General features: G+C 49.5%; 1 protein-coding gene across 1 annotated transcript; it reads right to left on the minus strand.

Moving 5' to 3' along the window:
• Window positions 1-12,289: 12,289 nt before the first annotated feature.
• Window positions 12,290-13,222, minus strand: LOC144757194 (olfactory receptor 5G25-like). Its single transcript, XM_078646364.1, has one exon. The coding sequence runs from the start codon at window positions 13,220-13,222 to the stop codon at window positions 12,290-12,292; it is 933 nt and encodes a 310-aa protein (XP_078502490.1).
• Between the last annotated feature and the right edge of the window lie 1,273 nt (window positions 13,223-14,495).

The following is a 14,495-nucleotide window of genomic DNA, read 5'->3' on the forward strand; positions in this document are numbered from 1 at the left end:
AGCGTTTCAGTCCAAGGAAATAGGTGTTTTCCTAAGGCCTCTGCGCTCTTCCCTGAGTAGTTCCTGTCCCTCTGCCTTGCCCCATCTCTCCACCTCCCCACTCCATGCCTCTATGTCCGGTGGCCTAGCTGATTTCCATCTCATGACTACCGCCCGCTTTGCCAACAACAATACCAAATCCACAAATCTAATAGCCACACTCCGTTTTTTCTCTTTATGACCCAGCAGACAGTAGGAAGCAGTTGTGTATGGCCTGCCTGGCGCTATCGTGTTTAGGATATGGTGAACTGTTCCCCAATAGTATCCCAGTTTAGGACAATCCCAAAACATGTGCAGGATGTCGGCATCTTCCTGATGGCATCTGGGGCAGGTTCCGGCTGCATCTGGGAACATGACCCGTATCCTGTGAGGTGTTAAGTATGCCCTATGTACCACCATGAGTTGAATGAATTTAAACTTTGGGTTGCGGGACACTTTCTTAGGCAGCTTCAGAACTCTTTCCCACTCCTTATCGCTAAGTACTCTGCCCAGGTCGCCCTCCCATCGCATTTTGAGGGGCTGCAGAGAAACAGCCCTGCCAGAGCGAATACCGTTGGTCAGCCATTTCATCAGGTGACTACCCGTGCCCATAAGGTATTGCATGGTTATCAGTGCATTCATATCAGGTTCCATCCCATCCGGTGCCCAATGTGTTCCTATATATTGAGTTACTTGTGGGTGTTGTATAAATAATGCTGTTGGTGTGTGGTGCAACCGAGTGAAATTTGTGTTCGGTAAAATCTTGCCTTCCGAGAAAAAGTCCCCGATTTGCACTACCCCAGCATCACGCCAGGACCGCAACCTCCGCTCCGTCAGCGTACCCGACCCCAGGGGGATGCCCAATAGCGGTATCGAGGGCGCATATGCTGTCCGTCTGTCCGTATACCTGACCGCTCTCCTCCAATATGCTACAGCCAGTTTAAGAAGGGGCGGTGCCGTGGATGGTATCTTAGCCTTAGGAAGTAGTAACTAAGCATGGGCGGATTTTGCGGATCCACAATTCATGGATTTGCGTATTCACGGATCGGCGGATTTGGGGCGGGGCTTCCATGCCAGGACCATCGTGCCAGAATGAACCCTGCCCTTCATATTTATTCAAGAAGACGCCACCGTTTTGTGTCATACCTCTACTCAACTGGAGTACTTTCTACTGGATAATCAGTAAGTGCTACCTCGTTGGGTAAATGTATAGTGCTTTTACTACACTACAGCTACCTAAAGTGCCAGAGAGTTGTCTACAGCGACCAGGTGTGTGTTACTATGCAATCGCGCCGAAGGGCGCAGGGGTCCCTTGAGTGAGCTATCATAGTGGGTAAATGGCGGGAAGACGGTGCACACCACGAGTGTGTGGGTGGGGCCAAACGGACGGGGCTTCCATGCGAGTGCACATGCCTCTTGTGTGTATAAAAGGTCAGAGACCGATCAGAGCAGCAGATGAAGATACAGAAGCTCCTGGCCACAGGAACAGCACGAGGATTGCGCTCGTGAAAGTCAAGGATGCCAAGGCCTCTGTCCAGCATCACAGCTGATTTTCGATGGTATATTTGGGAAGAAGGCACATCTGCCCAGCCTTGACAACGCTCACGATTGTTTTTTGGGCCGATGAATGAGTCACTGAAATTAAGCTTCAACTAGGGCACATGCTTAATTGATATCTGTAAGTGCTTCCGGTTGAGGTTTAATTTTTGTGCCAGGACCGTCGTGCCAGAATGAACCCTGCCCTTCATATTTATTCAAGAAGACGCCACCGTTTTGTGCCTGTTGTAACTATTTTACGATGGCGCCGGCAAGCTGCCAGCGCCATCCTAAAATAGTTACTAAATTAGCTTCAACAGGAAGCTCTAATAGATAAAATAAAGCAGGCGCTCGAGCGCCTGCTTGATGTTATCTATTAGAGCTTCCTGTTGAAGCTAATTTAGTAACTATTTTAGGATGGCGCTGGCAGCTTGCCGGCGCCATCGTAAATTAGTTACAACAGGCCAGCAAGGCTTGAACTTTTGCCCCCGGAATCCGCCACTCGTGGATTTGCGAATTCGCGGTAAATTCGCGGGAGTTCGCGGATCGCGAATTTACCGAAAATTTGCAAAATCCGTGAGCGTAACGGATTTTGCGCTCATACTTAGTAGTAACCGGTGTATCTCCCCTCTGCCTCTATCCGCCTCCGTCATACTTAGTTCCTGTAGGTTGCGGCCCGCGAGCCAGTACGCCAGCCACTGAAGCTGATACGCACAGCTATAGGCAAACAGGTCGGGCGCTCCCAGACCGACCCCGTCCGTTGGGAGCTGCAGTTTGGCCATGCTTATACGGCGTCTGCCTGACCCCATACCAGCTCTGTCAGCAGCGAGGTCAGGGTCCTAAAAAGGGGCATTGGCACCAGTACCAGTAGGTTCGTGAAAAAATAAAGGAGCCGCGGCAGCACCACCATCTTTGAGATATCCACTCTGCCTGCCACCGACAGAGGCAGGGTGTTCCAGAACTGTACCTGCCGTTTTAAATTGGCCATTGCCTTGCCTAGATTGCTGTCCAGCAGATCTTGTGACTGCTGATATACCTGGATAACCAAATATTTAAAGGTCACGGGCGCCATCCGGAAGCTGTACGGTGGGAATTGGACGTGTGTCTCTGTCGCCGGACCGTGAAAGCCGAATCCGTTCGATTTTGCCTCATTGATCGTGAGGCCTGACAGCTCTCGGAATTCGTTAAAGATCCGCGGCAGCGGTTCCATCGGCCCGTTCACATCCTTGAGAAAGAGCAATATGTCATCGGCATATGCGGAGACGACATGGTGAGTGCGGAGTCTAGTGATTCCCACCTCAGCCGCAACAGATCGGACTTTCACCAGGAGAGGCTCAAGAGCGATTATAAATAATAAGGCCGATAACGGACATCCCTGTCTCGTGCCCTTTCTTATCTCGAACTGTTCCGATATACATCTGGTGGTCCGTACCCACGCCGTGGGCTTCCGGTATAGTAGGGAGACCCAGGCTATATAGGCCGGCGGGATCCCGAATCTAGTCATGGCCGCGAACATATAATCCCACCTAAGTGAGTCAAAGGCCTGTTGGAGGTCCAGGGAGATGCAGCCCTCCGCATCCCTGCCCGCACCATCGGGGGACATCAATTGGCTAAGGCGCCGCAGGTTCAGAGCCGTGCTCCTGCCCGGTACAAACCCGCATTGGTCGGGGTGAATCAAGTCCGGGACATAGCAGAAGAGCCGCGCCGCCAGGATCTTGCTGAGGATTTTAGAATATGTATTCAGAAGTGACAGAGGCCTGTAGTTTTCCGGCTGCAAGGCATCCCTCCCAGGCTTCGGAAGTGATACAATGAGGGCCTGGAGAGTCGTGCTCGGCAGCGCGCCGGTCTGCAGTGCCTCACCGTACAGTGCGTGCAAACGTGGGGCCAAGAGATCAATGTATGCCAGGTAAAATTCCGACGGAGTCCGTCGGTCTCGGGCGCCTTATTCCTCGGCAGAGCCCTAATGGCCTGCCTGATTTCCGCTAGTGTAATAGGTTTCGCCAGGTCCGCACTTTGTGCTTCGCTCAGTTGGGGGATACATAAGTCAGAGAAGAATCCCTCTAAGGCCTGATCCGAAAGCGGGGCGTGTGGGCCATATAAAATGGAATAATATCGTTGTAACGCAGCATTAATCTACCGCTGATCCTGTATCAGTTCCCCGACCGCACCTCTGACTTCCATAATAGGGGCATTCGTCGGGGTGTCTTTCGTCAGACGTGCCAAAAGCGCACCTGCCCTATCCGCCTGCGTGTGCTGCAGCACAGTGTATTCCCTGTAATCCAGCACACGCATCTCCTCCAAGAGTTCCGCATGTTGGATATGGGCCTCCTGTAGCTGCGTGAGAGCGCCATCCGTGCCAGCGGCTTCGTTTTCCAACATCGCCAGACTATCCTCCACTGCCCTGAGCTTATCCAGCACCATGTGTTTGATGCCCACCTTGGTGCCCATCGCCACTCCGCGTATGGTAGCCTTGAAGACGTCCCATTCCATCTGTCGGGAGCTGGCTGTGCCTGAGTTCTCCTGGAAGTAGCGTGTGCTGGCGTCGAGAAGGGTGGACTTGAATACCGAGTCCTCCAATAGACCCGTGGACAGCCGCCACGTTGGTATGGGTGTGGACAACCTCCCCCACTGTATAGACAGTTCCACTGGATTGTGGTCCGACAGTGTCTTACCCATGTGCTGCACATTCACAATGTAAGACGTAAGCGCCCTGGAACAAAAGATACGGTCTATTCTGGTGTGTAGTTTATGCGGCGGTGATTAGTATGTGTATTTAAGGATCCGCCAAGCGTCATCCAATTCCCAACCATCCACCCACTGTGTCAGCGCTATAGCCTGCTTTCTGCTCTCTGTTGCATGTAGGGGGGGGTGGGACCTGTCTAATGTGAGATCCAGTACCGCATTGCAATCACCACCGATAATCCAGTTATACTCAGCCCAGTCTGCTAACACTCTGCCAACGCCCGCAAAGAACTGTGCCTGATCCACATTCGGAGCATACAAACTACCCAGCACGACACAGTCACCATTCAGCATCCCCCTCCCGAGCACATACCGCCCCTCCTTATCCACCCTTGCTTCAGCCGGCTTAAAGGGGACTGAGTTCTTTATCCAGACGGCCGCCCCCCAGGAAAAGACAGAAAACGTTGTAGCGTAGAGCTGGCCTTTCCATTTCCGAGATAATTTAGTGCCCTCCGCCCCATTCAGATGCGTCTCCTGGAGATACGCTATGTGTACCTGTCGCCTGTTCAGCTGTGCTAGTACCCTATGCCTCTAATGTAGTGAACCTAACCGCGCACGTTCCAAGAGCACACCCTATTTGTATTAGGAGACTTCATAACCCCGAATGTGACCGTCTTGAGCCAACGCCTTTAATCTCAGCAATTCTGACCACATAGAGTAACTGTTCAGTGCTGTTTTTACGTACGTAACCCCAACTGCTAGGTCCCCTCCCCGGAACATGGAGGACCAAACCATAATACCCAACAGGGGCAGAATCATACTGTGACCGTGCTTGAGCCTGGGGGTGTGAGCCCAGTCAAACGGCCACGACAATTGTCCAAACGAAAGTCTCGTTCCCATAGTCCCCTACGGGTGCAACAGTTCCAGTCCCTCAACCCCCCCCCGTGAAACAAGGAGAACATCCATTACATTACCAAACCCGCTGCAACAGCCGTCGCATGAGAGCTGGCCTGGCTGTTTGAGCCTGTTCCAGCAGTCGCATCATGTTCCGCCAAGGCGTTTGTTGTCAGCAGCTCCACTTCTGTCGGGGCTCCGTCACCGCCTCCTGCCAATCTGTTATCCCGGGCCGCCTCCGCCGCCGGTGACTGGGGGCGAGCCCGATTCGTGTCCTCGACATCGGACCTCTGCGTCTCTGGTACCTCCTGGCCGTCCCGAGGGGACGAGATTGGAGCAATAGCCACCTCCTTCACCTCCGAAGCCTCCTCCGGAGTGTCAAAGAAGTAGGTCTTGCAGTCATGGATGACCCTGAGGCGTGCCGGATAAAACAAGGCGTACTTCACATTGCGGTCTCGGAGAGCGCGCTAAACGCCCCAAAAGGATGCTCTAGCCCGTAGTACTGCCTGCGTGAAATCCGGATAGATGGAGACCGTTTGGTTTTCGTATTTGATAGGACCGTTCTCCCTCGCAACCTTCAGTATCACATCCCTGTCTTTGAAGTGGAGTAGACGTGCTATTCAGAGGGCGAGGAGGAGCACCTGGCCTCGGTGGTCGGGGGGGCACCCTATGCGCTCTCTCCACACTGTACATCTGGGTGAGCTCCGCAGAGTCCACAACGGTCTTCAACCATTCTTCCATGAAACGGGTAGGATTTGTCCCTTCCTTGCGCTCCGGCACACCCAAAATGCGTATATTGTTGCGGCGGGAGCGTCCCTCAGCATCATCCACCCTGTCCCGCAATCCCTTTATCTTTTTCTCCAAATTTTCCAGCCTCGAGGAATGTTCCGTCTGTTGCGGAATCAGGTCCGCCAGGGCCAGTTTGTGCTCCGACACTTTCTCGGCCAGCTTCTTATGGTCGTCCTTCAGGAGTGATAGTCCCGTCGACATCGTGTTGATTCGAGTCTCAAGAGCCTCTCTGGATGCCCTGATCTCCGTTAATATGAGATCAAGTTTGGCCTCGTGGGCATCAAAGCCCGTTGGTGGGACTGCTTCCTCATTGGAGGAGGTCAGCGGATCATCTGAAGCGGAGTTCTGTGTCCCAGCACGGGGAATCCTGTTCCTGCCCATCTTTCTCCACAGTGGTGTACACCACAGGCTAATAAGGAGTCGCCTTCCCTGGCCTCTCACACGTCCATGCATAGTCACCGACAGTCCGTTCCTGCCACTCCCCAGCGCAGCGCCGTATGTCACTCCGCAGCGGCCTCCACACCTCGCTATGGCCTCCGGGCAATGGGACACCAGGGTTCGGCCGCCTCAAATGTGTAACTCCCAGAGTCGTATGCGTAGGGTTGTCCTTGCTGCCCCTGCACCACCCCCTCCACCCGGGGGAGCCAGAGCAGTGCGAATGTCAGTGCCGTACAAGCGTGGAGCGGGCCACCAACAGCTCAGAGTGTCCTCGCTTGGCAGGGATGTGGTTCCCGTAGTGTCCGTCCCTGCTCAGGGACCCGCATATGCAGCTGCACCTCGTGTCTAGTGGCGCTCAGCTTGCAGAAGTCTGCACTCCGGTTCTCTCCACCCTGTCCGGGCAGCACACCTCATCATCAAGGCTCACAAGCAGGCTCCGTGGGAAGCTGTGCTGCGCTTCTGGTATGGCCGGCGAGCACCACCGCAATCCCTCCAGGCGGTAGGAGTTCTCCACGTAGAACACCACCAGTGTCTAATGGGGAGGCAGGCAGACAGTTGTGGCCAAGAAAGCGCCGGGCCCCGTGCACTGACCGGTCCGTGGCATGCCTGCTACTGTTCCCGCCGATGGGGGGGCACAGGGGGAGAGGGGTGTCGCCCAGCAAGTCCGGCGCCCCAGCGGAGGTCTTCGTCAATCCCCCCTGTCCTCAACTCGTACTCCCCCGCCTCCCGTACCTGCCACTGTAGTCCCCGGTGCCTTGGGGAAAGTGCTGCGGTCGCCCGTGCTGTGGTGCCGGCTGCGGGTCCTCCCGGAGGTCTGCCGGACTCGTGCTCCAGTATCAGGGCAACTCTGCACTACAGGCACCCCTTCTATGTCACTCAACCAGCCGATGGGTCCGAGGACGACACCCCGCCTTTTAATGACCGGCTGTCCCGGGTCGTCCACTGCCGTCTCAAGCTCCGGGGCCCTCACCAGGAACCAGGCCTCTCAGCCAATATGCCGCCCGGCCGTGTTGGCCCCCGCTAGTGCTTGCCCGCGGTGGTGTCTGCAGGCTCACCCTCTCTCCACAATCCCGGCGGGGCAGAAGACCCTCCGTGCAGGTCACAGCCACCGCGGTCCTCCAAAGCGTCAGTGCGCCATTTTCAGCCACGTAGCAGGTTGGCAGTAGGCCGGCCGGCGTAAGCCCTCCTCTCAGCGCCACCGAACTTGCCAGTCACCTCTCCAGTTGCGTGATGGCCAATCGTGGGTATCCGCCGTGACCAGGTGCGCTGAATTTGGACGGGACGTCCAGCCGCCACTCGCAACTCCTCCGCGGCCGGCCCTGTGCCACTTCCGGTCCGCCTCCCCAAGTGCTGTGGGCCGCGGCTTCCATGCTGTTCCGGGCCCTGTTTCCTCCGGGGTGCCGCGGCAGGATGCGGGCTGCGATGTAGGGCTTACAACTCTCCGAGCCGGCCAACAAGGAACCGGACAGCAGGCTTACCGGATACAGGTGAGAGGGTAGGGGTCTTATGTCAGAAAAACAGGACTTATGTCAGGATTATAGGGGATTGTGGACGGAGCAAGCTCAGCTCACGTCCACCATGTTCGGCTGCTGGCCACGCCCCCCCCAGATTAGGCACATAAACACAACCCTCTATATCACATGTGGTAAACTGCAAGATATTGGGCTACCTGCAGAGATATAACTGTGAACTATTCTAACAAGCTATATGGTTTAACTTTATATCCTGTAATCTTGAATATATTACACTGTGGTTGTACCTTTACGTTCAGATGTGCACCCCTACCACACCTGACAAATTGTGCATTTTAACAGAGACCTATGCCAGGCGCCCTTGTCTGCTCATTTGAGTATCACAATGTATATAAGATTCTATTTACAGGTATATCGTATCACACTATGTGCCAATCTTCCTCGTATATTTTTTCCCAAATCACAAGATTGTTACTGTCGCCATGAACATTATATGAGAACTGGCCCTGGTTCAATTCCACAACATGCTACGCCAATAACAGTTTGTTTCATTGTCCAACACTCACGCTTTGATGTACAGCCTTATTGCCCAATGTAAAAGACAGTTGCCGCCTCTATTAACAACACAGGACAACCAGCAAAGGTGTAGCGCCAATTTTGTTTGAATGTCCACGCTCTGATGCGTAGTCCCAGAGCCTGTTCGAACCTACAAGCACCCCCGTCCGCGATAGTACCTGAATCCGATAATGTCACCGCCTCCAATACCTGTGCGAGCAATCGGATATAAAGTTTGGGCCACTGATTGACACATTTCCTCGATTATGAGCAGTTTTATTCTGAATGTAGAACTTATTATTTTTTTCCAAAGACGTTAGTAATTGCATGGTGTTTTCAACATTCTCAATGTGAAACAAGGGGGCACATTACCAACGATTAGTTATATTTATCGCTAACAATGCTTAGCAACGAATTTTTTAACGCTAAGCATCGCCGGAAATTATCGCAGAGATAACTTGCTATTAGCAAGGTTTATCTCAGAAGTGATAAAATCCTCACGCTAACTGCCAAATGAGAGATTATCGCTGGAAAACCAACGATAATCTCTCGAAGTTTGGCGTTAGCTTGATGATAGGGGCTCACAGCCTTAGCCATGATATCCACCTTCCATAGGATATCATGGCTAAGTCAGGAAAATACCAGGTAAAAAAAAGCAGTGCTAACCGCGGTTAGCACTGCTTTTTTTATCACTAACTGGGTTAGCGAAATCCTTGCTAATAGGAGAAATGTCGCTTAACAACATTTCTCCTATTATTTTTCTCTGGAACGCCCCCTTTGCATCTCATTAGAGATGCAAGGGGAAGCGTAGAGAAAAAGGGTGCTAACATGCGAATTTGCGTGTTAGCACCCTGTTGCTGATAGGGAGATAATTTTATCTCCGCTTTCTTGGCTTTTAAAGCCAAAAAAGCGGAGATAAATCCCTTGATAATATGCCCCAAGGTTTCTTCTTTTTATAAAAAGAAATTCCGAACCCAGGCACCAACGTAATGCAACCTTCCTCCACCCAGTGAGGCCACTAATGTTCCCGACCCCCAGAGGCAGATCTTCACTTTTCCGAGTATCATGCCAATAACATCGCAAACTAATCCTCACTTTCTTCATCCACATTTGGGCTCATACAGCTCCATAAGGGCAAGTCCGTTCACCAGACGGACGGAACCACATGTAAGCCTGCTATTTTTAAAACAGCCGATGACACTAATCGTCTCTCGAACGACGGTCAACTTTCCAGCTAGTGTGCACCTGAAATTTTTCCTCTACCTACAAATATTCCTTTGTTACCCACAGATCTCTTCCGTACTTCTGCCATTACATGACAATGGGAGAATCATAACCCCCGCAACGCGGTGATTCATGACCCTGCATGGTGGATATCACGTCGTTGAATATTCAACTACCCACGTTTCTCACAGTGAGTCTCTCTCCCAACACAGTCCAATTTGACATTCTATGTAAAATGTCCTTACAATAAAGAGATTGCCCATCTCTTTACAGATTTTAAGGAGTGGTTTTGCTGCCACACAAGGAGGGTCCATTCATAGCGCTTCCTTCAAGTAGGTACCAAATGTTACCTACCATGTCCTCTTATTGCGCCACATGACAACTCAAATACTAAAACAAATTAATTATTTTTAGGTGCTCCTCACCATCGCCTGTCCTGATGAAGACCCCAACATGAGGAAATAATAGCCCTTAATTGCATAGGGGTTGAAACATAGACTTCTACTCATCATCAAACACATGGGATTAAAATCAATAAATTGTTTATGTCCTATGCGCTATGATATTTGGAGAATTGAGGACCTTTCAAAGGCCGTAAAGGTCCTATTGTAAATATTTGTTATTGTGCTTGTCTCAACACCTTTACCCTGTGCCTCACCTCTCCAATCACCCCCATTCTTCCCACCAAACCTTCCTTCTATCACACTGTGAGCACTGTAAAATATCACACATGAAAGAAGTCAAATGTTTTTATTTGAAAAGCATTTAATGTATGCACAAACTAATTAAAAAAAATATTCGAGTAAATACATAAAACCTCATTTATGTTTTGAACTAAAAAACATCCAACAAATGTGTTACTCAGTATAATAAATCTATGCTCTTGACGAACATAATAAGAAATTCTGTTGTGGGGGAATTAGTTAGTAGCAGCTCCTGGTATATGCAGTCAACTGGCATCCAGCAATGTTAAACTCTCTTGAGCATAGTCTTGCAACCTTGCACCACTGAGGAAATCTGCTGTCTGAATCCAATTGATGTTGAGGCCAGTTTGGGCTTGAAACTCAACTTTTCCTGCTCAGAGCTTAAGTGTCTTTGTAAAGGGCTTCACCGAGACCTCATTGTCAATGAGCCCTTCTTCAGCCAAAGCTTGCTGCCTTCATCAGCTGAAGACCTTCAGCTGGTCTGAATGTCTAAAGGTAACATCTTAACTAGGACAAATCTGATCCCTGTATCCAACTCTTACTCTTTCGCAGTCAGCCTCAGCTGTCAGCTAAGTGGTGGTGGAGCACAACCAGATAACCTTGGTTGTCTCCTGAAACTTTTTGGTACTATTTTTGATAGGTGTGGGTGTAACTGGTGCAATTCTCCATGGAGTAATAACTCATATTTACAGCAAAATTATTCATTATAATGAATATTTGTGAGAAGCATAATCCAGCATTTAGCACTATTTTCCTAGCGCAAAATAGAGTTTTGTGTCCACAATGGGCCTGAGGATGCATATTGTACGAGGAAAACAGAACTAAATGCTGAAGGACATGAACAGCAGACGCCAGAAGCCACTCACTCTGTTTGTTCATTAATCTTGTGCTCCTGAGGAAGGATTTGTGCCCCAAATTACTCTAAATTATTCATGCTAGAATGATTGTTTCATTTCTGAAATTTCATGGTACAGGAGTAATGAGTAATTACTGAAATTACTCTGATTACCCTGGCATAATTCCATTTTACTCATCCCTAATTTTGAATTCAAATTTTTTAAATTCATATCTGCGGTTCCATTTATTGGATTTTTGTTGTTTTGGTGTCATTTCATTTATGGAAATATTGTCGGTTTTTCTAAATAGTTTTTTTTTTTTTGTGTTGCAGTGTGACCTTATTAATGTTTGAGCTCTGCAGAAACACTTTACATATTGCCTCTAAAGTTTAGCATGTCTGCTCTGTGCCGTAGCTACGAGAGGGTTGAGCTCGAGTTTACTAAGAGCTCTATTACAAGTCTGGTGGTCCACGAACCGCCAAGTTCGCGGGGTCGTGACGGTCTTCCAACCGCCCTATTACAATTAGGGCGGTAGGACCGGCATTGCCCCACTACAGCCACCAGCAAACCACCATTGCCCTGCAGTTTTGCAAAGGAAAGGAGGCCCCAATATGCTTAGTGGCATAATCACTGTCCCACCAAGCATATTATGAGTCCCCTCTCTGACACGGTATTTATTGTGGTTCATGTGAGAGAGGACACATGTGCCCCCCAGTGTGCCTGCACACCAGCTCCTGCACAGCATGGACTTTAGAGAGTGGTGCTCATTTTTGGAGGCACTGCAGTGGGAACGTCAAAAAAAGCCCACCAGGTTTGAGAAATACTTGTAATCTGGTGGGTGGCCTGACCAGGGGTTTAGCGGTGCGGTCCCGAGGGGGACCCGGTGCCGCACATCAAACTCATAATCAGGCCGTTAGTGATTTTTGTGGTTCACACATGACAAGGATAGTGATAATTATTTGCACTGGCTTTTCACTACTGTCAATTAATAACCCAATTTCTTACAAATATCCTATCACGTATTTCGGTGACAGGTGCCAGTGAAAGAGATTAGTCATTTAGGAGTGCTGCGCATGTTCAACATAATGTTTAAGTGTTTCACCACTGCATTCAAGGAGCTGATACTGAGATATCACTATATTCAGGAACAATCCATGTTTCCTACTTTTCGCCTCAAAGCCCCTATTATCTCTTTGTTCCTCAAACTATAAATCATTGGGTTAAGGATTGGTGTGCCAATTGTATAGATGAGAGCTGCCATCCAGACATTGGGCCGTGAAAGGCTGGCCAGGGTTCTGAAGTACATGAAGATGAGAGTGCCATAGTAGAGAGATACCACCATGAGGTGGGAGCTACAGGTGGAGAAGGTCTTCTTCCTGCCCTCCCTGGACACAATCTTCAGGATAGTGGAGATGATGCGGGCGTAGGAGCCGAGAACAACAGCAAAGTTCCCAACGCCCACAAGGAATACACCGAGGAAGATAGTGATCATGTTCACACTTGTGTCCGAGCAGGACATCTGCAGGAATTGTAAAATGTCGCAAAAAAAGTGATTGATCACATTGGATCTGCAGAAGATCAGCTGACTGGTTGCCACCGTGTACATCAAGGAATAAATGCCACCACTAATCCATGGGCCAACTGCCAGTCGCACACAGACCTCCAAGCTCATGATGGCGTGGTAGTGCAAGGGCTGGCATATGGCAACATAGCGGTCAAAGGCCATCACTGACAAAAGGAAGCATTGCACAGTGGTTAAGAGGATATAGAAGAAGAGCTGGACCATGCAGCCATGATAGGAAATCACCTTTGACCTTGAGACGAGGTCTGACAGCATCTTAGGAACTATCACCGAAGGGCACAGGATGTCCAGAAGTGAGATGTTGCTTAGAAAAAAATACATCTGTGTCTGGAGGTGAGAATCAGTGCTGATTATGATAATGATGAGAAGATTCCCCAACAAGGTTGCACCATAAATAATGGAGAAAGTATAAAACAACGGAATCTTCAGATAAGGAAAGTGTGAGAATCCCACAAGGATAAACTCTCTCACCAAGGTCTGGTTTTTCTCCATCGTGCCTCTCTGTAAATATAAAGGAGGGCATAGTTAGTGGGTTTATAGAGAAGGACAGCAGTTAGTTGATGAATACTTGCAATCTTGCCTTTCACCTGCAACCTTATTATCTTCGAACCAGATTTATGTGCTATATGCCCTTCCAGAGTGTTAGGTCGTCTAACGCTAATCTGCTATACATACTTGCTTTTGGATTGGCCTTGAAAGGAGGAAAATTGCTTGCAGAGATTGGGTCTAAAGCATGGAATAAACTCACAATCCAGATGTGTAAGATCCAATCCAAGACTCTCTTTAGGAAAGCCCTAAAGACCTGGATTTTTCAGCATTGGACGTTCTGTGCAAAACTCTTATCTAACACCTGTTTCCCTCGCCCTTTGGCAGTCACCCAGTAGGTTTCCAACTCTGATGCCCTTCGGAGTGACAGTAGCAATCTACAAGTGTCAAATTACATTACATTACTTACAGCCACTCACACACTGAGTCAGTCACCCATAGAGGTATTCAGACACCTACTCACTCACCCATACGATCACACAGCCACCTACTCACCCATACAGTTACACACATACTCGCTCACTTACCTATACAGATACTAACATGTACTCACTCACCTAAACAGTCACTGACACAAACACACACTCACCCGCACAGCCACTCTCACATTCAGTCACTCACCCATACAGTCACTCACATATCATGTCTTTCACATACCCAGTTACTCATCTATATACCACTAACACATGCACTCACTCAACGACAGTTACTCACACATCCAGCCCTTAACACACACATTCACTAACCCATAGAACCACTGTCTCACCCCCTCATCCATATAGGCAGTCACACACACCCTCACCCACCCACACAGACACTCAGACACTCATAGCGATATTCAGACAGCCGATCACTCTCCCATATAGAAACACACATACCCACTCACACACGCAAACAACCACTTAGGTACCAACTGACTAATAGATACAGACATTCACACATCCAGCCATTCTCTCATTCATTCACTGAAACATCAAATCACTCACTTATACCGTTAGTCATGCACCCACTGAATCATCCAATCAGGCACTCATATACCCACTGATTCACAAACAGACCTTGGTATATATATTTAACAGTCATAAACTTTTTATAGACACTCACAGTGTTGCATTCAATGATGTCATTTGAGATGTCATCAGTGATGTCAGTGACCATGTCCTGAGTGATGCAATATGTGAGATCATAAGCAGTGCAATGTGGGGTGACGAGTTAGAAA

Source organism: Lissotriton helveticus, chromosome 1_1 (genome assembly GCF_964261635.1).
Source record: "Lissotriton helveticus chromosome 1_1, aLisHel1.1, whole genome shotgun sequence".
In the NCBI taxonomy this organism is placed as follows: Eukaryota; Metazoa; Chordata; class Amphibia; order Caudata; family Salamandridae; genus Lissotriton; species Lissotriton helveticus.

Excerpts from the sequence above, each read along its gene's own strand:
- LOC144757194 (XM_078646364.1), bottom strand. The coding sequence starts at position 13,222 with ATGGAGAAAAACCAGACCTTGGTGAGAGAGTTTATCCTTGTGGGATTC.